Raw genomic sequence first — 27,333 nt, forward strand, 5'->3', positions numbered from 1 at the left:
GAAAAGTAGGGTGGAAAATATTCACATAACTTTTTACGTAACTATAACATGATTATTATTTTGAGTGTACATCGGGAGCGCCTCAAAAGGCCAACTCACAAAAAGCCGAATTAAAAAAGGCCGAAATCGTTCAGACATTTGCATTATGTATTTCGTCGAGTGATGCGTTTATATGAAAAACTCGAACTACAAAAAGCCAAATTCCGTGTTCAATCTAAATAGTCCGATTTGAGCGAAATACAGAATCGGGATGAAAAGTCTTACAAACCAGTTATGGGCAAAACCAGATTCTGTAGGATTCTCAGTGTCAATAGGATGGATCCTCAACGAAATGTGACGTCAAGGCTGATTAAGTTTCCGGTAATCAAAAAGCAACACAGAAAAAATACAATCATCCAAAAAATTATTCCACGCGCGGGACCCGTATGAGACCAAGAATAAAACAGTTTTAAATTGCTTTAGAGATATACGCCGTTTTTCTGAATTACGGTGAATTGATTTTTTGATCACATGTTGTCCTATCAAATCCAAGCTTCTTTTTAGTTTACTATAGGTTGTTAAGGACACGAATGAGAAACCAATTCGCCGTTGTTCAGATTAAGGTACACTAGGAAAGAAACGATAGGCGGTCATCGGATGGAGCTAAATTGAAACAATTGCGAATTACGGTTGTCGTTACTCTACCAGAAATAGTAAGAACAATGTTTTTATTCTCTTTGTGTGTTGTTTATCTTATGTTGTTCTGTTCTGAATGTTATTTCCAGGGATAATCAAGTAGATCATTATTCAGTAAGAAAAAATCTATTCATTGAAACTCTGTTTTTGTTGGACCCGTGTCTTTGCAAAGCGTACAATGGTACATTTTCTGTTTATCTCTTATTTTCACTAGGGTATTTCGGGACGTTAGATTTTTCGCTTAGCTAAATTTCTACTTTGCTACAATTGTTTGTGTAAAATATGGAATTTCAGCGAAACCAAACACTCTAACATCAGCGGGGAACTATTTGCTCGGGATCTTTGCTTTTTTTGTTTTGTACCACGTGGCACCTTTCAACCATTCAGCGGACCGGAGTGTTTTCGAAATGGCTCTTTTCCACAAATAAATTCCTTTACGTAAACACAACACAAAACGTGTATGAACATGTGAAAAAAATTAACTTCGTTGCGTATGGATTATTAAAACTAAAAACTAGTCATCCTAATCATCGAAGTCACGCAGTTTGGTGTCTAGATTTAAATTCCACGATGACGAGAATAGAAATCTTGATCCGACCGGTGACATCGGGGACGACAGGACAGGAACATCTAATTTATTTTGAACTAAAAAAATAGGTGCCGATTTTCGAACTGAAAAATTATTTGATTTTCACTTTGCGAAACTTTTAACGCCGCTGCTGTGAGGATGACGGATACGTTGCGAACGTCTATGGAAGCTCTGTGCTTTTAGAATTTAGATTTATGGATTTTAAATTCTAGAAACACACAAGCCTACAAAGTGAAGAGATTCTATTTCAGTGCACGTGGATTGGCATGTTTAGCGACTACCGAATGTGTGTAAGATTTACTAGTACACTTTCCTATTCAAAATAAAAAAAAATGGCAGTTAATCAATTATTGCGTAGTTCTTTCTTCACTTCAAGGTCCCGGGAGAAGTTTCAATTAAAATCACGTTATACACATTTTCCGAAAGCACCATACGATTCGTAATGTAAAAATATTTCCATCTTAAATGCTGTTCTTGTTTTTTTGTTTGTTTGTTTCTGCTAAACATGCAGTCTGGTTTTGATGAGCTAACCGTGCATGAAAAAGTACTACCTATAGTAAAGTACATAATCCAAATTCAACGAAGTTTCGACTTACAAATGTTTAATATTCAATACATTTAACTTTCTGCTGTTCGATTTAGTTCACACTGTTTGTTCGAGAAACATTTAAATCTGTCCATTTTCCAAAATATATGTCATAAAACAATTGAACTGATTTTTTTCACGTCATACAACGGTTTTTGCAGCAGGCAGCACTTCCAACGATCTTGCACTGGAAACGCACTTGATGGGGTTCCTACTGTGGCCAACTGAATGATCTAGCTTTGCCGAAGTTTCACGAGATCCTGTTTTTATACTGTGTTTCCGGTTTTGGCACGGAACACTTTTTCTAGTTTTTTTTTTATTTTTCATACATTTTATATCTGTACTGGTTGTAGACTCTATGTCACATTTTCATGGTTATACGCATTTGTTTTGCTAATTACGCGATTTTTTTTAAGCGTATTAACTAATTACAGACATGATGTTGCGATTGTTTTTGTTTGCTTCGTAAAGAAAGACTGGGACTAATGAACTAAGGGAGGCGGCGATGCGAAGAAATTCTTTCACAATTTTTAATCGACGAAAAAAACGTTCTAAATTTTGATTCTTACAATAGCGTGGCATGCTTCCATGTACTAACTAATCTTGATTTCATATACTTGTTGTTTGAAAACTGGAAAGATAAATCAGTTTATCTAAATTGTACGTTTCTTCTAAAAAAAAAGAAAATTTGTGTTTGTCACAATGTAACACATATGATAAACGAAGAAAATATGGAACTATTTTCGGTACAAATATGACACAATTCAGATTACAATTCTGGGATAATGAACCTATCTCTAAACAAAATTACACAGCTGTCACAGGAACACACTTATACTTAAAAACCAAAGCAAGACTTTTGTATCTAAAACACTATTTCCAGTTATGCTTGAACAGTTAGCTTGGCTTTTTTGGCATCGATCGGGACAAACTGCCCGTCGTATGCCCTCCTATCAGTGGCGTAACTTAAAGGCAATCAATCAATAAGCAGTTCCTTGGGTTCCTCCCATGGGAAACCGTCGCGTCCGAAATGTCCATAGGTACTGGTACGCTGGTAGAATGGTGTCCTCAAATTTAGGTCCCTAATTATTGGAAACGATATAAATAAATTAAAAATGTACAGTTTGTGAAATACAGCCATACGTACTTGACAATTTTTCCCGGACGAAGGTCAAAGTTCTTTTTAACGATTGACAGTAACTCCTTCTGGGTGTACTTGGAAGTACCGTAATCGAATACTGTAATCGAGAGTGGCTCAGCGAGACCTATAGCGTACGCAACCTGCACTAAACAGCGTCGGCATATGCCGGCATTAACCAGCGATTTGGCGACCCAACGTGCTGCATAAGCCGCCGAACGGTCAACCTTGGTGAAATCTTTACCAGAGAAAGCACCACCTCCGTGAGCTCCCCAACCACCGTAGGTATCAACAATAATCTTACGACCAGTCAGGCCAGCGTCACCCTGCAATAAAGAAAACATTGAACTAAAAATGTGACCGATGAACCCTTTTTTCCGACCTAGAGACTTTACCTGCGGTCCACCAATGATGAACAATCCACAAGGATTAATATGCACGATCGTGTTCGAGTCTAGATATTTAGCAGGAATGACTTCCCGAATCACCTTGTTCATAATGTTCATGCGAAGATCCTCTAGCGTGATCTTATCCGAGTGCTGTAACGACACGACGATGGTGTGCACCCGCTGTGGCACGCAGGCGCCCGATTCGAAAACGTACTCCGCAGTAACCTGAGTCTTGGAGTCTGGACGAGCCCACCAGAAGTCACCGCTGCGACGCAGTTCGGCAATTTTTTCATTCAATCGATGGGCCAACACCACCGTCAGCGGCATGCGTTCCTCGGTTTCGTCGGTGGCATAACCAAACATCAATCCCTATCATCAGTTGAAAGTGAACGGTTACATTAACGAGATAAAGAAAGGTTTTGAACTAGGAAAGTATGTATTATATAAAAATATATGAGAATCGGAAAAAAATGGTTATTTTCAAATCGCAAAATAATTCGAAAACGTATGTGTTGGTAGCTAGCGAATAGTCTGAAGTTGGTTATTTGCTGCTGTACATCAAAGGCGAGCCTCCTAATGAATCCTCGTTATCTGTTGCGGCTGCTGATAACCTTCTTTTTTGAAGTCAACAGTTTCACGTGAAAATTGTCTGACCGATAGCTACAAAAATACTACGTCAACTCGCTTTTAACATTGCTGCGGAAAGAATCATGAAATATTACTAGTTATTGCTTTTCGATGCAATCCAAAAATTTTAAGCTTAACAAGCGGTGTTAGTAGTTCATATATGTTCAATGTGTTTACGACCAAAACACATTGTTCAAGAATAATTACAGAAAAGGGTATGCAGTCATTTGACCGAAGGCTGTTTTGTATACGGTAACTTGACATGCGGGCGTTTAGCATAAAGGTCATTTAGTATAAAATTATTTGGTATGCGGCGCCGTAACTGGGATTCGAACTTAATTATGCCGAGCGCCCTTTTTTACCAGATGATCTTTATGCCAAACGACCATTATGTCTAACGATCTTATGCCGAATGGTCTGTATACTTTGTACCTCCTTAGTCGAGGCAGAAGGTCCTACATTGTTAAATTACTATTTGGATTTGCTACAGATGCTTAATGTACTTCTGATATTTTTTGACGTATTTCAGTTGGTTGTAATAAAATTAGATTAGATAGAAACTTGAGCGCACTAATAGAACTGCTTCTAATAGAACGAATTTAGCGTAAAAATGAAGTTTTGTAATTTTTCGGCATTCGGTTACCACGTGAGATTCCTCGTGCGTGCAACGTCATTGGATGTAATCAAAAATCACGAAACTAGTTAGTTAGTTATTTATTTTAGCCCGGTTTTAACCTATCGGTCATTCACCGGGGGGAAATCACGAAACTAGTGAAATCAATTGTTCATACACTGTCTGATGGCCAGTGGGTGTTATTTGTGTAATTTAAACTAGAGTTCCAGTTATCAGATCTTATGGGATATCTATTTATGCTTCTACAGAGTCCGCCATCTAACTTTTTTTTTTTGAAATAGCGGTTATTTCGACATTGGTAACCTTAATGTCACTTCTGATTTTACATAAACTTAGTTTTATCCTTCCGCTGAACGAAAATGGTTGTTTATACGCTTGAGGAACGCGTGAAAATAGTACAGTTTTACTTTTAAAAACCAGCTTGAAGAAGACGCTGATTTTTGCCAAAAAATCATCTTCTCGGATGACGCACATTTTCATCTCGGCGGGTATGTTAATAAGCACAATTGTCGCATCTGGGGGACGGAAAACCCGCACGTTATCGTGGAGAAGCCGATGCATCCTCAGAGAGTGACGGTTTGGTGCGTATTTTGGTCTGGCGGCATCATTGGGCCATTTTTCTTCGAAAATTGGGCAGGAGCCGCCGCCACGGTCAATGGCGAGCGCTACCGCACCATGATTAGCGATTGGTTCTTCCCGTTACTTGAAGAGGAAGACTTGGACACCATTTGGTTCCAACAAGACGGCACTCCGTGCCACACAGGCAACGCTACGATCGATCTTCAGCACACAGTCTTCGAAGATCGAATTATCAGTAATAAATCGTAATATTTATAATAAATATCAACGTAATAGTAATAAATAAATATCAACATTATTACTACTTGATGTTGATCTCGTAGCACGAATCTCGGTTTGACTATTTCGAACATCTTTTGTTTTACTCTTGCTTGCTCCAATGGTAGGATGGTTCATTAAATTTTATACTATGAAACTTGCGTTTTTCCTAATTTTGGCCTTACTCCTTGCCTTATAACTCAGTCATTTGTTGATTTATATAATTTAACAGCCAATAGATTCGGAAACATTTAACTTAAACTTATGAGGTAACATCGTTTAAGCATTTTAAGCATTGCATACCATTGAAAAATTGGTTCAAATTGACCTATGATTTCACGAGCCAATCACAGTCGCAGTCACAGTGCGTCAATGATGACAGGGTGGCAAGTGAAGTGGCGTTTTCAATTTCCCGTTTTTCCCGGTTTTTCGAGATAAAAGTTCCCGATTTTCGGAATAAGCTCAAATAGCCCCAGTTTATCTTTTTTTGTATATTCATTCAATTTTAACTTTAAACAGATATCCTATGTCCAAAAAAGATCATTATAATAGGCCCGCTAATTGTGGATTCAAGTGTACTTTTCAGGCATTTCGATGTATACATAGGAAATATTCATTATAACAAGTGCATATAAGAAAAGCATAAACCTTTTTTCTAGCCATCTAGAGGTTTTGGTTATACGTAACCGATTTCCTAACACAATATCGTCATTGCCAGGGCTCATGGCCGAACAACAAATTGTCATATGGACATACGCTGTTTAAATTGTAGTAATTTTCCTCCAAGCACGTCTGTTCAACGAACGATACAAATAGATGAATTGTTATGGTCTGATTGTGATGGAAACCATAAAACCAATTATTAACACTGTTCTATCAGACAAAAAAAATAATTCTCATGTAATAACATTTAATTTAAAATCATTGGATGTACATATACCAAAGATTTACCAAGACCATTCGGCTCCCACGACTGGCTCTTCTAAAACCCCAATTTTTTTCTAATGTATTTGTTAGTCAATAAACAATAGGTACATCCGTCATGTCATCACATTTTTGAAATACAGCAATTTCAATAATTCAAATGATAGCTGTAAAACGCATCGATTTATTTTTTCCTAATAGTATTCTAAATGCTCGTGGAGTAATCAGAAAAATAATCAGAAAGAACGAGTTCTTCATGATGAACTCTCCGCTGGTTTTACCCAGTTTTAATTTCCAACAGCTCAAATAATTTATCTTCTATAAGAAATCCTTCTACAATTAATCTGATTCTAGCAGATATATGTAACCTTTGTAGTAAACTAACTTTGATTCAGACCATCTACCAATAACATTCAGGGTTTCAAATTAAGCAATGATTAGTTCAGTTAGTTGGTTTTTTTGTTGATTATAGTAAACCTTAAGGTCATTCACCTCTTCGAGCCAGAAAACTTTCTGACCCTATGTGCGGGGTTGGGAATCGAACCCAGGTGGACTGCGTGAAAGGCATCGACTTACCCATCAAGCTATACCCGTCCCAGGTTCAATTAGTTATATATTCTACCACCTTAGAACTAATTGGCTAGGATACAGATCTCATATCGAAAGCAATGCAAACCCTGAAACTGTTTTGGGAAATATCGATACAGCCATACATAATTCAAATCATTACATTATTGAAATTAGAAGTCTATCAGTAAGTTTAAACTAAATTCAATTCTCCTTCATCTACATCAATATCAACGTTCTTGTGATCCTACACTGGTATAGTTGAGCATCGTACTTCACACAGATTTATATTCATGAACATGTAAAGTTGTGTCATTTGAAAATTTCATCAAAAGATCGATAGCAGCAGGGCGACTTGAACCGAGAAACATTCGATCACAAATCACGCTACGTAATCAACTGAACCACAGAAAACCGGAAAATTCAAATTTTTCTGTGCTCATTTGTTCTGTTATTTTATTGTACGAAAGAATCTTTTTATCGTCAATAAGTTGAATTTAATTAGGGTAACGGCTCCCTATTTCATCTGAGCTCCTATTTCCATCTCATCCCTTCACCTCATTACTTTGAACATGAACAATATTATAAAACCTACCTGAACCAAACTGTGAAATGTTTTAAAATGATTATAAAAGCTATTGTCACACTTTCCTATTGAAAGAAATGGTTTTAAGTTCTTCGGTTATCGTTTTTTCCATTTCAAATAAACTCACTTTTCAATTTAGGACACATTTTCGTCTCCAGATTTACAGTTCGTCATGTTTCTGATTATCTACTAATCGATTCGTCTCAAAACATGATCACTTTTTCGCACAATTACACTACCATTGAATACCGGATGACTGATTAGTAATGTTCACTTGCTACTTGTTTTATTAACGATTTAATACTTCAAAAACTACCCGACAAACAATAAAAGTCTTTAAAAATATGAGATGAAAGTTTTTCACTTAGTTCACTTGATTGCGCTTTGTTTTCATCTCATTTGGTTTCGCAAAGTTGCCAAGTTATCTCATAATGTTACAAAACAAAAATTGTTTTTCTTCTTCAAAATCTCATCAAAAAGTATGTTTTTTGGTATCCGTGACATTAGTTTAATTATATTATTGATATTAATATTTCAATAAAACTGTTTTGGCTTCGAATATTACCAGGAAGAGCATGTTAAATACTAATGAAATAACCATTGTGGCAAATCTAGTAGCACTGGTTTCATTCCGCTATACGTCAATATAACGCTGTGAAGTGTGTGTGTTTCATCGGCTGTGCACAGAGATGCCAGATATTTTCATAGAAAATATGTATTACGTTGCATAGAAACTCTATATCTGGTCTATCTGTTTTCACAAATAAAATGATGTTAAATTTGTTTTCACTAATAAAATCTGTTAACATCATTTTATTAGTGAAAACAGATAGATCAGATATAGACTTTCTATGCAACGTAATACATATTCTATGAAAGTATCTGGCTTCAAATAGTTAAAATTGGTTCCAAATTTTAATATAAATGTTTGTCAGTGTTCATAATCAATTATCTACATAAAAGATTTCCACTTTAACATGTGATTTGTCCGTTGATTAATAAACTTTTAAAGAATCACTGCAATCAAATATTAATAGATACTCAGAGAGAAAGTCTAATTTTTTACTTCTTTCTTTATATGAATCTGTACAAATCTGTATTAAATTTAGGAAATCTTTACAAAATCGGTACTTTGGTTTAAACCAGTATGCGAACGCAAAAATCTATACAATACATATAAATCTGTATAAATGGCATCTCTGGCTCTACACTTTGTTTTAAAAAGGGCTAATGAATAAATAGTAACAATCACAGCTTTGTTTTTATTTAAAGTTCACCAAATTAACTTTTCAGTAAAATTTTAAATTTATGGCGAGGGGTAACGGAAACGACTGAAAAATTTTTAAACGTTGAAATGATTTCAAACTGGTTCTAAAAATATCGTATATTGTCTCATAGTTGGCATTAGGCCGTTTTTAAGAAGAATTCTGATATTTTGAACCTGAGAGCAGTGCTGTCAACTGTTTTTTCCAAAAATCTGTATTTGGCGGAAAAATCTATCTGTACTATATCTTCCTCGAAAAATCAAACATCGATTTAGGATGGAAACTGATTTTGCGACCCAAAAAAAAAAAAAAGGTCGCTCAACCTGGTTTACCCCTATGGAATCCAACACAAAAACTGAAAATCGGTATTTATCTGTATGAAATTTGAAATATCGGTATTTTGAGAGAGCATATCTGTATTCCTGTATCGAGTCCAAAAATCGGTATAAATACAGAGAAATCGGTATAGTTGGCAGCGCTGCCTGAGAGTGTAATAGTGGAATATTTCGTTTTGATTGCTGTCGCCATTGCTAATTTATAGGATGAATAAAGGATCAACGATAGGATGGATAAAAATCCATTGAGATGAAATTAGGAGCAGAGTAGTGAACATTTCATAAGTGTTTTTTGTTGTTTTATGAACATTATTTTAATTTCCAAGGAATGTGAATCAAATCTCAATGTGGAGCAAGGCGAATGAAGCAGTTGTATGAAATAGTTATAGTGATTTTAGTGGCTAAATCGAGGTTTGAAGGCGACGTCCTTACAAATGAGATGGAATAGGGAGCCCTTACCCTATTTATTATTGAGGACCTTTAAAAGAAAATGAAGCATAGATTCACCGAGCAAATCAATCCATATTCTAAATCATTCTAAGGTTCTTACTGGTCATCAGAAACCATTTTCAGCACTCAAAGAAGGAACTCAAATGAAAACGGTATATCAGATCGAAGTCGACAACTTTGTAAGTCCTATTGACATCTCATAGTAATATGAGCATAACACAAGATGACATTACTGAGACAAATTATGATGAAGTAAGGGCAATCATTAGTAAACTTAAAAACTTGGAAGCTGCTAAGAATTTTATTTTTTTTTAATTTCTCGATGTTATCTTGAGACTTTGGCATTAATTGTGCAAGTGTGTTGAATACTTATTATTTTATCATATAATTGGGATGTAGGCATAGAACCTGTACAAGACAATGAGTTGTTTCAACACTTTTACTGAACATCTCGCTCAAACGTAAAATTGGGTATTGTCTCTTGTTGAAAAAAAATCATTACGCTAACAACTGTTACTCAAATGTGAAATAATAATATTTTTTCCGGTTTTTCACTGAAATTCCCGACTTTTTCCCGGTTTTTCCCGGTGAAATAAAATTCCCGACTTTTTCCTGGTTTTCCCGATTTTCCCGGTCACTTGCCACCCTGATGATGTCATCCTTTCGTCCGATTTGCAAAGTATGAACTATCGCACAAAAGGGAATCTATAAATATATGCCCGAATACATTTCTACTTTAGTTAACCCCTGGCTGTGTGATGACATATAGACTAGTACGCCGGTAAAGGTGTTTGAGTAGTGTGTGGATGAAAGTCACATCCATTCGCTCGCTGGATAGTCGCTTTTGACAGAAAAGGTCATTTAAAAAAAACGTGGAAAATTTTCTGGTAGATCATTTTGATACTCAATTTATATATCGATTTATATAATCTAATTATCAATAGATTCGAAATTTTTCAACTTGAACGTATATTGCAACAACATTGAAGATTTTCAATAATACACTATTGAAAAACCTGTCTGATTTGATCCATTTCAGCACTAGTCAATACGAACGCGTTCTGAGGAAGAGAACAAAATATGTGCTTCTCCAGCGATATAAAAGCTGATTTTGCCACTTTTTCTATCATTTTGTGAGCAACGGTTACAGAAGGAAGACACACACGAGAGTAACAAGCCTGCTAGCTGAAGTCATCAGTCGCCAAGGAAGGTGCAACATCGAAGATTTGATATTCGTTAGTGTTAAGGAGCATACCAGTTGGTTTCGTATTCACGACATCCAGTTATGTCTCTGACATTACCCACCCACCTTTTTTAGATTCTCTATTAATTTGATGAAAGCAAGTCGGATGGTTCCGAATAGAAATAAATGAGCGATTTTGTCCACAGCACAATATTGACAAATTCATTATAAGCTGCTTGCGCTTGCTTATCAATGACAGCCAAACGATCTTTTCAAATCGCATTGTCGTAGCCAATACGGGGCGCTCTGAACTTGAGCACTTTGCATCGTGTACCGAAATTATGTGTATTTTCACAGATCTCATATATATCCAACTAAAAATTTCAAGTATCTCTTGTTGCAGTCTTACTTTGTTTTCCGTGCACATGAGTTACTGCACAGATTCGAAAAGAGAGGGAATTACTCAGCTCAGCTCCAAGATTTTTTTCTCTTCTTTTCTTCTCTGTGAGAACTTGTATGCCCACTTTCAGGAGAGGCTTTAGTGACTTATGCTTATATCAGTCGAAAACAGATTGCTGTTTCATAGAGATGCCAGGTTCACAGATTCTCCATTTGCTAAACAGATTTTCAAAGATTTCTGAAATAAATCACAGACTGACAATGAACCCCTAAACGTCTTCAAATTGCTAGGAAAAACAAAGTGTCATATAGAGCGTTTTAAAGTGATGGGACCTTTTTTGTTCAGACTGATTTTTGGTTTGAACACAGAATTTAAAAAAATGACCTGGCATTCTTGGTTGACTAGTTGCAACGTCGAAGCGGTTTTGTTGATGACATTATTCACAGATTTGCTTTTTTCGATTGTATCGATGATACGAATTAAGTTTAATAAGAAATCCCATCCAAAACGATATTTCATTGTATTGAAAAACACAAGCGAATATCAGTTTCTTGATCTTTAGTTTTTACTTTCAACGAACTTTTATATCTGATATAACCAGTACACAACCCGTGACGAGACGCCACTTTTCAAACAGAAAACTGATCAACACGAACCAATCATATGTTCATACATCTCATACTCATTAGTTCTAGTAGTTCAATATGGCTGTGAAAGATTTGAAATTTTGTGAAAATCGTTCTCAGACCAAGCTTTTTCAAATATGGTATAACGATATGAATTCACTTCGGAGGCAGATTTGACATGCTTACCCGACTAATGTCGAACTCGTGATTTTCTGGTTGAACCGCTCCATAGTTATATAGCACGATTAGCAATAATATGTGTCTACTAACCTATAGGAAATGCGGTTCGAAGATAAAATAATTGAATTGTGAGATTAGCTTCCGGTCTAAAATATTGGTACTGATTAAAGATCCCATTTAGTTCATAAATTTTTGCAAATGTTATTTTCTTGTCTTATGAACAACCGATTCAAATACATTGACAAAAACTGATAAGAAGTAACGAAATATTACCAAAAAAAAAAGCTTATATAGGACAGTTCTCATCCTCCGAGAAAGTTTTTTTTTTGGGAGATTATTTAATTAGAAATCTTAGAAACTTTTTAGTCCATCATATCAACGAAACAATTTGCGTCGTTTGCGTGAAACTGATAATTTCGCAGCAGCACGGTTCTAGAATATTCCTATACTTATGCAGTAATAACAAAAAAAGCCGCAGGAGGTATATCACTATCAGCAGCCGGTCAACACTTCAGACTATTCGCTACCGCTAGCTCCAATTTCCCCAAACCAATAACCGAAAATTATATTATTTTGTTTTGCCTAAAAGCAATAATGAAGATTATGCTGCCTAACGAAACACATGCAAAAAGAAAAGTTAATCGTTTATTCGTTTGCTTATTGTTTATGTCCCGAGAGGTCAGTATTTATAAACATGCGATAATCGTAAGCATAAAAAGCAACGAAAGCCACGCGTCACTTTGAGCGATTTATAAACTAATAAACAAAATGAGAAACGCCACTTGTGTTTGACTTTTTGGACGACCTAATGTTTGGACCTGATCATGATAAGTGTTGAAAGGCAAATGGCGTGTTCTCAGAACTCGACTGCATTGAATACCACACCGATAGATGAAAGATACCCTGCTACTCTAGCCATAGGTAGAATGAAATATGATAATCTAAATTAGTAGTCGCCTAACCTGATCTCCGGCGCCGACATCCTCATCCGACCGATTAACATGCACTCCGGCCGCAATGTTTGGTGATTGTTGATCCAGTGCAAGCAGTACATTACATGTCTTGTAATCGAATCCTGGTTTTTGTTGAACATTGTGAATATGATTGTTACGAAATCCCCGTTCGCATGCGATGGAAATAAAAAAAGACGTGCAAATACATATTCGTAAATAAAGGCAGCTGTTTACACGCTCGACGAACCCAAAAACAACGTAGCTTTGCGTGGACGATTAAGGGAGGTAAACGAAATCGAACTTGTATGGAATACTATAGGAAAGTCCTGTTATGTGTAAATATTTTGATTTCCAATCAAGTCGCCACAATATTGAATTTGTAGACACAATCGGGTGCCGGCAAAACGAAAGCACCAACTTGTGAACTGTTCTGCCTCATCGACAGACACGCGAGGAGTCATGTTGAGCTGACCAAGTACTAAAACCAGTGATGTGGCATCGAACACCAGACGACACATGCAGAAATAAGAGAGTAAAAATGTTTTGCTAGACAGTCTCCTGACTGTATCAAATGTCACCGTCGAAAAGATGTGCACATGGCTGACAATCACACTAAACGAAGGCACGTGGACGAAATATTGTTGAGGTTCCGAAAGTGGAGTGGAGATATGCTCAGATTATACAACTGATCTGTATCGGATTGGGTTTTCAAAAAAATAATTTTGAACAAACTGACAGATCTAGGATTAAATATATAAATATTTTATAAAAGGGCTAATATCTATCTAGACACGTGAAAAGTCTAACCGAAGTTCATTTGGATTTTAGATTAATTAACGAAGTAAAGCTCATTGACATCCAATTTCAACTCAATCCAAGCAAACACATACGTCAATGCAAACAGCAAACCACGTTCTCGAATTGCGAAACTTCGAACCAATGGGATAATCTTGTAAATGCCACAATCGCGAGACCTTTTCGTTAGCAACAGCAACGCGGTTAGAACTTCAAAATTGCCTTTTCGCGCTGGGAAACACGTGCACATCCTACCCAGATAAGCTTTCCTCTTTCTATAGCATTGAATAATTAGCATTTCAAATGAAGCTCAGATCGTCGGGCCTTTCTTAGCGATAACCTCAAGGGACACACAGTCTGACCAATCTGCGTCACAACCGATGGACAGTCATGCTGATGAATGAAAATGATACTACACCCTTAAGCAAATCCCACGTGTCTCAATCTTTACCGAACTAGCGAACTTTTCCTGAGGCTCCATGCAAAATGATCACTCCATTAGGATAGGTGTGTTCGGTCAAATCCAACAGCGTTAATAGTTAATGAGACGAATGGCAAGTCACACAAACACAAGACGATCACATTGAAATCTAAGTCAGGCTGATGACCATCCCCGCGGCAATACACAGTGAATCCTTAGCCTAACTGCAGAATGTACCTGATCTCCGGCGCCTACATCATCCTCGTCTCGATCGATGTGCACACCCTGGGCAATGTTGGGGGACTGCTGTTCGATCGCAATCAACAAATTCAACGTGCGCCAATCAAAGCCTGAGAGGACAACGGAAATTTTATAAGCTGACTTGAGCAGGCGGAGGCCAACGCAAATCTCCATCGAACTTTAACCGTGAGTTCGCTAATAGAAACCTAAACAACTAGAGCCCACTTTGTTATTACCTTTTGAAGAATCGTCATAACCGATGTGTTGAACTGTCTCACGAACCACTTTCTGATAATCGATTACTGCCTTTGATGTGATCTCGCCGCACAGTAAAATCATTCCGGTTTTGGAGATGGTTTCTAATGGAGTACAAAAGGATTAATTCTATTCCCAAGATAATATAAATTCATCATACCACAAGCGACTTTAGCGTTTGGATCTTGCTTCAAATGAGCATCAAGAATAGCATCACTGATTTGATCACACATCTTGTCTGAAATTGAGCGAAAGAAAAAGATTATTGATAGTAACCATTATTAGGACCGTATGATTTATTCATTTATTTATTAGAAATATTAAACGAAATTGGGAAATATTACTTCAATATGATTAATCTGAATACTTCAGATGTTCTTAGTATACATTCTGAAAATATTGCGCCTTCAAGGCATACACAATTCCGATTACATGGTTCTACCATGCGCAGCAACTGCTCCGCATAAATACAACCGAGAGGAGCAACTTCTCCACGTGTTTTTTTTTCAGCTCAACGCAACGCAAAACTCTCAGAATCATGAATGAATCACGCATGTGCCTCACCGGAGCATGGTAGCTAGATTGCGAAGTGTTGCCAGAGGAATATATGAGTTTTCATAATGGGTTTTAATAACTAGTTCTTGGTAAGTTTTTTAACCTTCTCTTCCTTTTGTACATTTTATAACATACAAGCAGAACAATTGAACTTGGTAGATTGTTAAACTTGATTTATGTTTATTTTAATCTCGAATGCTACTGTTTTGAACAAATTTCTGGGTCTAACGACAACAATAATTTATGTTTGATTTCAGTCTAAATTGTGGTTAAGGTTAACAAAAAAATACTTGTTTCACCTGATTTTATCGTTTAAATGAATGAAATATTTTTTTACATGGTCCGGCGAACGACCATAATTAAATAAAAAGAATACATTTATTTCATTGTATTACTCTGCCCATACTTGCATATCAGTCCCATATGGAAAATCGGCAAGTCGAGAAAAAGACGATTCAAATTTTATTTTCAATTTTTTCGATTTGTTGTGCTACCTAATGCACAATCATGGTATTATTACATGTAATATCGGTAATACGCCTTTGCTATTCCAATATTGCAATCAATGAAATTTTTGAAATTTGCGCTGAATGGGACTGATATGCGGGTACTTTGCATATGGGACAGATATGAGTTGATATTTTTTTCACATTTTACTGAACAAATATTGCAATTTCTGAGAGTATATTGTGGATAGATTGCATTGCTCAAGCTAACTCAATATTGGCAGAAATCGATATGGGACTGATATGCGAGTATGGGCAGTACTGATCTCATCTATTTAAGGAAACAATAGATTCTTATTGTTTCAATGAACCGTATCAAATGGATTTAATGAGTAATAAAATATCTGTCATATAATTGATAACGACCTGTCTATATAATTTGAAACGTTTAAGTCTTGTTATGTTGCATTAACTTATTTGGACTATACTAGTCCTCAGTGTCCGAAAGACAGCTTTCCGTCTGCTTAGCGGTTTATGATGAACTGTTGAGTGGCGTGGCAGTTGACCATGAGCCGCTATGCACCGACCGAAGACGCAATGCAAATTTTAAAAAAAGTTCTCGATCTTTCACACAAGGAAAAATTGCTTAATTTTCGTTTACATGGTTTATGAACGATCATTGTCACAACATGTTAAACAAACAATAAAAACCTGTTTTAATCAACCTAGTGGTGTAATGATACCTTTCTCATATCAATCTTACTATCATAAAATACTGTGGTATTCTTCAAAATAATTTTCTTCGATTCTTAAAAGAATAACCGAAATCGGTTTGTTTGACCGTCTACTGATAAAATCCATCAATTGGAGAAGATTTGAGGTCGATTTAGAAAACTTTCTACGGTATTTCGTCCCTTTCAGTGATGATAAAAAAAATTTAACACACTTTACCCTATATTTCCGGATGAAATTCAGGAACTACGCATGGGACCACAGGACCTTTTATTTGAACCTAAGTTTGTGAAAATCAGTTCAGCCATCTCTGAGAAAAGTTAGTGCACTTATTTTCACATTTTTTTTGCACATTTTACCCCATAATTCCGGATCCGGAAGTCGGAACCAAATAATATTCAGGAATTTTTATGGGACCACAAGACCTTTAATTTGAATTTAAGTTCGGTTTTCACAGTGATTGCATAACCTTTCTATATGAGAAAGGCAAAACACCATCCGAATAAGAACAATGCGCTTATGTTCGAAACTGGTTGAATTGACGAAAGGTTCACATAATCATCGTGAAACTTGATAGTACAAAACACCATCCAGTTATAAATTTTAGTTTAGTTCGGCAAGTTTATAAGAAATATTGTGTTTTTTTCTGTGTGAGCAGAATGAAGTTTAGTTTTAAAAATTATAAATAACTGAAGACAAACACGAGAAAAAGTCCTAAATGCAAATAACAGTTTCTCTTTGTTTACTTTCTCTTTCGAGTATTACGGTCCAATCTACAATCTTTCCATCTAACACTTTACATAGGATAATATCAAAAACCATCAACTTTTGATATGCACTATAGAATTTGTTGAAAATTACTGGAATTTACCGTAATAATTGAAAGAGATAGTAAACCAAGAGAAACTGTCATCTGCACTTGGGACCTTTTCAAATGTTCATTGAGAACTAAGATTTCACAATCATTATGTCAGCAAAATAAATGTAAACATAAGCTAAAAAATGAATGAATAAACATTCTATGAAATACATTCCCAGAACAGATGATTTATCAAAGAGTAGCGTGTCATGCGACTATCATGATTACCTCAAAATATATTGAGCATAATTTCACAGCAAAAAAAGAAATTTCTTTTTTCACTACATTATTTATTTTCCGAATTTTTTATCTGGACCCAATTTGTTTCCATGTAAAAAATCACAATGATTGAATGTGGGTGCTTTTGTGTGATTAATTATGTGTATGTGGTATTCTGTGCATAATTCTCGGTTGATTTTTCATTAGGGGGTACAAGCAAATGGCAGTTTCTCTTTGTTTCTTCTGTTTCTCACATCACAATAACCGAAAGAGAGAGTGATTAAAAAGACACTGTCACTTGTTAATGAAAAATGAAAAATCAACCGAGAATTCTCTTCTTTCGTAATCCTGTATTAGTCTACTGATTTTTGCTTCAAGTCTTTCATTCGGTTGTTTTCCTCGATTTACATTATACTCATTTTGAAAGCAACATTTAATACAATACAATAAAAAAAACCCTTTGTGCGACGAACGACCCACACGAAGTTAAAGCCGGCATTCTACAACAATAAAAATCTGTGTAATCCACCTAGTGATATAATGATACCTTTCTCTTAAATGTTTATAACCAAATTCGGTGTATTTATGATTAAAAGAGCTGTGAAAAATTGGGGTAATCCCCATTTCGGATATGTTTGATCTTTACTTCGGTACTCATGAAAGCGAAAACCTTTAACCGATCTAAACGAAATGAATTTGTTTAGCCCAAAGCTACCATCGAGACGGGACTCGAACCCGTATTTATTATCCTATAATTCCGGAGCTGGATATAGAATCTGAGCGAAATTGCACAGCTAGCGATCTAACACATACACACACATTTTGTGATCTTAACGAACTAAGTCAAATGATATATGACACTTTATCAAAATATTCACGTTTGAATTATATGAAAAAAATGGTCATCACATACGTGAATTGCCCAAACGTCAAATAATATTATTAATATCATTTATTTTACCCCGACTTTAACCTTTTGGTCGTTCACCGGGCGAAAACGTCAAACAATTCACGTGAATGTGAAGTGTGAATCAAAAATATCGATATAATAAATGTCGAGATATGAGTCTTTAAGGTGTAATTTGCTGGAAAATCAAGTATCAACATAATTCATTTAAAGTTTAAAAATAATCATTTTACCTAAATTTTTTCGCTTTGAAGATCTTGTCAGTTTAGAGCCTAAAAACACATTCCCATGGTTTTATCAGCTGCTGACTGTACTAGCGGTTCATGTACTTGGAAGTGCGAATAAAGTGTTAATTTCCAATAAGCTAAAAATCATTGATAGTATATGATTTCAGAAATATAAAATTTGGTTTTTTATGCCGAATTTATCTTGGATATGCATGAGACATTGAGATCTGGTGTAATTTCGAAAATTATTTATTTTGAAAAAATCAAAGAAAATTATTTATTTTGAAAAAATCACTTAAACGAATTCTAAGACAAAACAAGATAACCGCACAAAAAAATTCCGTAACTTCGAAAATCCACTTAAAAAAATTGCGTAACTTCGAAAATCCGCTTTGGAAACGCGTTAAAAAACCTCAGTGTACTTCTAAATTAGTAATAGTAATCTGAAAAGTTTTGCATTGCATTTAAGGAATATGCGCCCATTAAAATGGACATTTAGGACCACTAAAGATTCACCTTGCCTTGTTTACAGATTTGATAACGGCCCTTACATATTTACTTTTACTAGGCTTTAACTCAGTTGCGGTCGTTCGCCGACTACTTACATAAACCAATATTATTGCCATTTCAACGAATTTTGACAATGGCCCTTATTACCGTTCTCACATCCACTTTCACATTCACTTCACTTACATGTCACTTCACTTTATTTTACCTATTACCAGTAAGTAATTCAGAGAAAAAAGTAATTACCAGTAGTAATTACTTTTTTCTCTGAAGCGACTTTCGTGATAAAGACCTACATTCACTTCACTTCGTTTTCACCGTGTAGTGATACTCGTAATAAGGGCCAATACTTTCGATCGTGTAGCTTTCTATACATTTTCAGTGAGAAAGCTGTTTAATATGTATATTCGAATCTGCTAAGTCTGTCCTAGTATCATTGGTCGATATTAACGGTACTACGGATTGAGAACAAAAATTAGTATGCAAAGGTTCTTGATTGATTTATGATAAAATTTTATAACATTCCCCACGGTGATTGATGAACTTTGAACTGGCAACACTCCAATCCAAAGTGTGGAATGATCGCACGCAATAATGGCAGAGGCAAAATTATTTATTTTCAAACGACGTAAATAAAGACTACGTCGTAATAACGTCAACGCATTCTCCTGGGTAAATTATTGATAATTTCTATCACTTCCACAAGTAATCGTCACAAGCGCTAAGTATGAAAAACATCGAGCCATTTGGCACTACCAAATACGCCATCTTTTCTGATTGGAAAAAAGGAAAACACCGAAAATGCATCTCTCGTTCATCGATCTGATTCACCGGCAGCAAAATCCCAACCAGTACACATATGTCATGAACGTTGCGTAACAAGCGCAATCGTAAAAAGCGCAGTTCTTGTTTTACGAAACCGCGAGGAGCACTCAGGAAATGAAAATAAATGCGGACATAACCTCGAAAATATATTAAACTCAAATATGGTGCGTTTGCTTCTTCATATGAAAGTCAGTACAAACTAGATTCTTCCACAGCATTATTTCTAATCAGTCGAAACATTTCCAATTTGAAGCATACCTGGATGGCCCTCTCCTACTGATTCCGAGGTGAACAGGAACGAACATCCGTCCTCCATTTCATAGCCATTGTGACCGTTGCTGGTGGAAAATCCGTTTGTCGATTTAGTTAGTGGCATTGTCCTTTGTTTTTTTTTCTTCGATCAAAAACTGCAGAATTTCTTCGCCGTATTATTCACTTTTTCTGTCTACGAGCACTTTAAGAAGCCTATTGTTTTCTTCGCAAAAGAATTGCAAAAGTCACTGCGATTTGTATCGATTTTCCTGTTCGTCAGATTACACAAACAGAAATGGATAAAATCTATTTCTATCTCCAAATTGTCCAATACTTGAGAATTTAAAAATTCTTCAATATTACTTTTAATTCCAAAGCACTCGCGGAGCCTCGCTTTGGCCCGTCTACACTTTGCAAAACTTTGTGGAAAAGAGACTGATTCGAGCGAAAATTCTTGACGGCTAGCTAAAGAGCGAGCGATGCGCCTTTTTCCCGAAAGGTACTCAGCTCACAAAAAATGTTCCTTCGCTGAGAGAGAAGAGTAAGTTTGATCGATTGTTTTGTACTGTTATCCTAAAAGGTACATCTATGATATAATATAACACTATTTTACACTGTTTCAATAAACAAGAAAAGTTATTTTAGTCACGGAAAATAGTGTTTCCGATTCCACAGATGATCACTGACTGAAAGTCTTTGTGATGTTTGCAATGAATTTGTATGCGCGAATTGATTTCAAACCTGTTGAAGTAGAATAATCGCATATTTTGGGATGTACAATAATCACTCTATCACATTCATACTAATGGTGATAGTCGAACGAAAAGTAATTATAATGAGTCATGTAATCTGGGTTTAAAATATAAACCCTGTTTCTGATTGAGATGTTATTGTGACCGATTCTTGATGGATGACTCTGGCAAAGATCTTGTTTATAAGTTGTACAAACCTTTCTAAAGGGATTTGGACCGGAATATTATTATTGGCCTTATTCTCTCAGTTTCATGGACTTTTTCTAAAATCTTACATAATTGAAAGGAAAACTATCAGTTGCACTTGGGACCTTTTCTAATATTCATCGATATATGTTAATTTTATTTACCATTTAATCAAACGATTTGATGAAATGTGACGTCACGAGCGAGTATCAAGATGAAATTAATCACAATTTGAATAGCTTTCATTTCAAATATAGAACTACTTGTGTAGAGATATGAGATATGAAACTTAGATGCGTTCGATAATCAATTATTTAATGACCATTAAAGGATTAAAAATACAACTCTAAGTGCTAAGTGCTCATAATCAATATATTTTTTTTTGTTTTCAGTTCTTCAACTGAACCACCAACCTTAGCAGTTAATATTCAACTCATTAATTTTCACGTTCACGTATCTAATATACGGGTAGAACGACGCACAAAATTTTCGTTTCGCTGTCAGTACTAGATAGGTAACGAACATTTGTAAAATAACACAGAAATCATCGAAAAAAAAGAGTATAGAAAGAGAATCTGTCATTTGCTTATAGGCCCTTTAAATGTTTCTGTCAAATCTAGCAACATTTTTTTTTAAATAACTACCTAAATGTAAAGTACCATTTGATATCCGTTTATTATCACATTCGTATGTTTCAGTACAGATTCCACATAATGAACCGATAGCCGCTTGCATTAGGTTTTTTATCGTGACGACACAAATGAACAAGTATTCATCCTTGACAGTTCAGCCGACGACACGACCTGCCACTCGTCTATCAAAACTGTATCGTAAATTTAACTACCCCTCAGTAACTGGAAATGGCAAATCGGAAACGTTAGTGAATTTTTTTAAACTGGCAGCACAAGTTGATTTATTTATTGATTTTGAATAACAGTCACCATAACCTTTGTTACTGCATATCGAAGGCAAGATGAATGTAAACAAAATAAATTTCAGATCGGTTATTATATTACGGAACATTTTAATGGATTTACCTGACTCGAGCAGAATGTAAAAATTTAGGAGTATGAGTTATGTCTTTTATAAAGCCAAGTTCAAAATTCAGGTCTTGACTTGAAACCGTTGTGTGAGAAAGAAGACATGGAAATGACCGACAACGAGCTGAGCGAGGCTTGTGCTCTGCGGTACCTGCATAACGTACGGTAAAATGATTTCTTTGTGGAATTCCACTAGTAATCCTCGAATAGTGGCCAACAAGGAGAAATACTGTTTCCACTGCTGCGCAATCAACCGACACAAAACAACTTTGACACCGGCATATTACACCGAATCCTACTGCCCAGAAAAGCTAGCAGTGGAAGTGTACGGATGAATCGCTGGAAGTAGATCATTGTCCTCGTTCGTTGGTTTTATCCATAGTTTCGATTAAATTCAGAAAATGCATTTCTGCTAAATTTGGACAAAGTTTAACACTAATATTCCACCGCTTTCAAAACATGTTTATTTGTTTTGGAATTCCTTGGTAACCAGTACATAGCAACTTAAACAGTGTTGCTCGAGAAGATTATTTTTATCATTTACAAGGGGTCGCTAGATTTGTGGTAACTGGCGGTGAATCGTTAGCGAACAGTTTTAATGCTGATTTTTCTTCTGAGTGCCTGGTCGTGTCGTCGGTTCAGCGGTACTGTTTACAAACAAGCTTAAACAAAAATCGAAGAGCACATCTAAAACAATCATCTGCACACTTTGCAACTAGTCACTTTTATTTAATAAATATTAATAACGAACCGTATTCAATCGTGAACAAATGTTTTAAAACTTTATTTAGGCGATACGGACCATAAATGGTTTAATCCAATTTGTCAATAAACAAACAAAGTTACTAATCGATATCCCACGAAGAGAATGGATCAAATTCAATTGAATTAATATAAAAAATTTTTTAGTGCTGGTATGTGTTTCGATCCAACACATCATACTTATCAGTTGTCGAATCATGGTTGTTTTCACAATAAAATAAATTCAACTTTGAATACATATGAGACGTCTGCTGGCTTTCGCGTGATAGTCTTCCGACAAAACTATGTGCCTAATACGAAAGTTATTTCCAGATGTTTCATATACTGTTTTTTCTGCAATGTCTAGAATTGATAGGTCAAGGGTTCAGTTTGCTTATAACTTAAATATTCATTGCCGAAAAATCAAATTTGTTCTAGTTGAAGTACTGGTTAAATTATTATAATTCATACTCTATTATTATGAGGACCATGTTCTAATGTGAACAAGTAATTCCGCGAAAAATTGATGACGGCTGATTATTTTATTGCTTTTCGCGTAATTCCAGTTCATTATTGCTTGTTTTCATACATTGGCAAAACCTCGGGCAAAACCTTTCTAGATTATAAATGTTGACGAAGGAGCCGATTCATGAACTTAAACCAGAAAGAAAGTGCTTCGTAATTTTTAGTCAGATGTTTTTTCTTGAAAATAGACTGTTAATTTACATAAATTGTGTTTCAAGAAAACCAAAAAAGACTGATGAATCTAACGAAAAATAGATTAGACATACGCATTATTTCTGAAAGACTTGGAACGATTTTCACACAATTACTACATGATTATCTTTTTTTAATTTTAGTATGTCGTTCTTGTACGAAACGACCGACATTAATTTCCAAAAACCAAATACTTATCTCTCATCTTTAGTTATTTGTTACAAATTAGGTTTTGCAATATTAAATCGTTTCTAACATCTATCAGGAGTTTGCTGACACGTTCGTTTATAGCCTATAATAAAATATGTATAAAAAAAACTTTTCAATGTAGGAGACGATCATAATCCTACGGAAAATGTAGTCAAACTCAACAATTTCGAAATTATGATTTGGTGTCCAAAGTAAAGCAACGGTAAGTTATAATTATTTTTAATCGACTTGGATGAATATTGTATATGAGTCTATTAGGAATTTATGAATCTTCTTTTATTTTGGTTTCGATTTTGGCATCGACTTACCCATTATGCTATACCCGTCCCTAAACTATGAATCTTTCAATATAACATTACATGAGTAAAGATGACTCCAAATTTTTATTGTTACTGTGATCATGGTGCATTAAACACTGCTATCTACGCCAACTGTTGGAAAACTGTATCCAGCATTATTCAACTGGTTCTTTTCATTAGAAAACAACTCACTCAAATTTATTCAGTAGCAGTAGGTTTTTGTAGGACGCTGGTCTTCCAGTTGTCATATGTTCGAGTCCCGACCTGGAAGGATTCTTAGTGTCAGTAAGATCCATAGTACTAGCCATGCAATGATTCTGTACACTAAGAATCGGCTTCAAAGTCTGTTGAAACAGAAAGGCCAAATTCCACAAAAGGAATGTAATGCTAAGACTTTGCTTTAGGTTTTTGTTTATTGGTCGAACTGATTTCAGCGTAATTCACACCAAACCAATGAGCAAAAGATTTGCATCCAAGGAAAATGCACTTGAAATTCTTCAACATAAAAAATAATTCAACAATTCGATTCTTTTAAAAATCTAACATCAATCTCAAAGAACAATTTGATATTTTTCCATTGAAATGCTAGTGTCAGTATTAATGAGATTCGTACCGTATTCAGTATGTTGTGCAGTTCATCTACATTACTCTTGAGCTTATTTTGAGTTTTAGAATGCATTCCCAAATTGAATTTAGCATGTATAGGCAAGCGGGTGACAATAGTAAATAGAAATGATTTCATTCAATCGTGCCTTTTCGAGTGCGCAGGGATAAACGTGTAATTCATTGTACGTTTCTTAAACTTATGTGTTTTTTGTCATTTTTATAATAAATATCAACAGATGGTTTATAAATAGTTATCACACAAAAGTCGCAAAACAACAACAAATCATTTTGCATATCTACTTAATCTGCAAGTCTGGCTTCCCTGTATTGACGTTTGCCCGCGCTGCCAAGTGGTAAGTGAAGTCGTTATAGAAGGTACTGGCTATATACTCTACCCCACATTATCGAAATGACGGAATGCGTAATGAATTCTTACTCGACTGCATGATTTTTCAGTGCTCGATCGGTTCAGTGCTAGAATTTTCGCCTGAGTTGGCTGCTCGATCAACCTGATTGACAGTGACATTATAAATGTCATTGAATATTCGCTCATTTTATGAATGTGTTAGTGTAAAATTTAGGCGACTTATCCATTTCATTACACTCCAGCTAGAGGAATGGATGATGCTGACTAAGGTAGGCTGTTTTGTTAATTTCCAGCGAATTTCAACAGTTTATGTTGGAATTCTAAGAAGAACTGGTTATTTACTAGTTCTGTATATCCGAAAAACATGAAGATTTCAATGTGTATAATCAGTTATGTAATGTTTTCATTTAAAAATAAACTGAAAGTCAGCACGAAAACGTGCAAAATCGGGAAAGAAGAAAAAGAAGACAAATTGACAATTCAGTCCGCATCTTCTTACTCAATTCCGACTGATTTCCGAATCAACCGGTTGTAGGCGAAATACATTCGGAATCGGTTGTTGCACTGGAGTTGGAATTGATTCGGAATTCATTATGATTTCCACATGAAATTCCGAATGAAAATTTCTCGCCGATTCGGAATTGATTCGGAATCCATTCGGATCTGATAATGTGGGACAAACCCAGTAAGCTCGCCCGTAGTGCGAATCGTGCCAGCGAATTGCGATTAGATGTTTTATCGTGACGTCACAAATGAACAAGCATTCATCGTTGACGGTTCAGCGGTACTGTTTACAAACAACGCGGATGCGGTTGATGCAAATGGTGCAGAATTGTCCGATGATGGGCCGATCAAAGCGCTACGGTCGGCCCCATTATTTCACTGGGACCTACCAGATATTTATTCAAACGTTCTTCATCTAATTCAGGTCTTTATTATTTGTTCTTGGATATACGGTGGTCTTAGCCAATCTAGAAGTTAAGTACAAAATTATTGGAGTTTACTTGAATTTCTTCAAAATAGCTGCCAAGCCATAAAGTATATAATATCAATAACTTACTTAAATTGCATACAAATATTGTTGTTCGTTCATGACAAGTTACATATTACAGGACATCGTGGCTCACTGTTATCGACCCCAAATTATATGTATAAAACGCGTCATAACCGAAACCTCCAACGCGTTCAAACAGCCACTACTATCGGTGAAGGCGAATTTGTTTGATTGTTGCGTCTACAAAATTTAATGCACTTCCTCTTGATATACACCGAATCAGTATCCGTATCATATCCCAGTCGAGACTGAATTTATTTTATTGAAAAGAAAATTATATTTTTATGTTTAAAATTTTTCTGTATCCCCATGTAGCTGAACGTTAACAGTATTTTATTACTTAGTATTAGGTCGCTTCGAAAGAAGATAGATTCCATTCAATTCCGCTATATTAAAACAAACTTTACTGTGTCGTCACTAATGTCATGAGATAGTACCAGATAAGCGGTACGATATGGAAAAAAGTTGCCTTTAACAATTAGGGTTGCCTTTAACAATTAGCGATAAGTGTTAAAAATGTTGTAGTTAGAATATTTTAGTACCAGGTGTGACGGGCGTGAGTTCTTTCTTCGTGAGCAAAACAAGTTTTAATTTGTACTACACTTTTATTAATAACAATTTTACCTTATATACTACAAGTTAGAAAAGACTTACGTCTAATGTTAGATTTTATTTTATTCCCGCGCCTGCGCGTGAGCCTGAATTTCGTGTTTCATACCTTCCTTGGCTTGTGCGCATGCGCGGTTGTACTATAAGAAAGAGAGAGAATATAGGCGTTACAAAATGATCCCCTATTTCCTTCTTTCCCTTACATTTTCCAGCTTGCGATCCCAACTACGACAAGTTAAATCACGCTAGTTCTCCTCCCTTCAAGGAGGTCATTAACTTGTTTCGAGGCATGTGTTTTATGCTATTTCTTCCTTCTTCGAGGAGGTCATAACTCTGCCCGAGATAAGTGCTTACATTATTTTACTTTAGCCCTTTAAATGACGACATCGGTCGTTGCTCTTATTTTCTAACGGATTTTATGATTCGATGCCGTAACCCGGGAGCTCGACGATGCGGGAGATTTCATTTCTCGCCAGCTTAAATTTAGAATCCTAGTATGGGGCTTAATTCTAGGCACGCTGGTGAAACTGTCAGCCACACCAGGCATGAGGATTTTGTTATCCTTTCG

At 35.7% G+C, this 27,333-nt stretch overlaps 1 protein-coding gene across 2 annotated transcripts; it reads right to left on the reverse strand.

Moving 5' to 3' along the window:
* Window positions 1-663: 663 nt before the first annotated feature.
* On the reverse strand, window positions 664-20,626 carry LOC131431677 (S-adenosylmethionine synthase). 2 transcript variants are annotated; one of them, XM_058597534.1, is made up of 7 exons: window positions 20,191-20,626; window positions 14,816-14,893; window positions 14,637-14,759; window positions 14,398-14,510; window positions 3,384-3,746; window positions 2,998-3,314; window positions 664-2,932 (listed from the first exon to the last, which is right to left on the reverse strand). In XM_058597534.1, exons 1-7 carry the CDS (start codon window positions 20,306-20,308, stop codon window positions 2,827-2,829), a joined length of 1,218 nt encoding a protein of 405 aa, XP_058453517.1. In that variant the 5' UTR covers window positions 20,309-20,626; the 3' UTR covers window positions 664-2,826. The 2 variants fall into 2 exon arrangements, with proteins under 2 accessions (XP_058453517.1, XP_058453516.1); XM_058597533.1 differs by lacking the exon at window positions 14,398-14,510 and adding an exon at window positions 12,954-13,066 and having other exon boundaries at window positions 20,191-20,625.
* Between the last annotated feature and the right edge of the window lie 6,707 nt (window positions 20,627-27,333).

The sequence above is a fragment of the Malaya genurostris genome, chromosome 2 (assembly GCF_030247185.1).
Source record: "Malaya genurostris strain Urasoe2022 chromosome 2, Malgen_1.1, whole genome shotgun sequence".
Classification (NCBI taxonomy): Eukaryota; Metazoa; Arthropoda; class Insecta; order Diptera; family Culicidae; genus Malaya; species Malaya genurostris.

Excerpts from the sequence above, each read along its gene's own strand:
- LOC131431677 (XM_058597534.1), bottom strand. The coding sequence starts at position 20,308 with ATGCCACTAACTAAATCGACAAACGGATTTTCCACCAGCAACGGTCAC. Across the intron at positions 14,760-14,815 it reads AAACGCTAAAGTCGCTTGTG|AAACCATCTCCAAAACCGGA; the intron begins GTATGATGAATT and ends GTACTCCATTAG. Across the intron at positions 14,511-14,636 it reads TTATGACGATTCTTCAAAAG|GCTTTGATTGGCGCACGTTG; the intron begins GTAATAACAAAG and ends TTGTCCTCTCAG.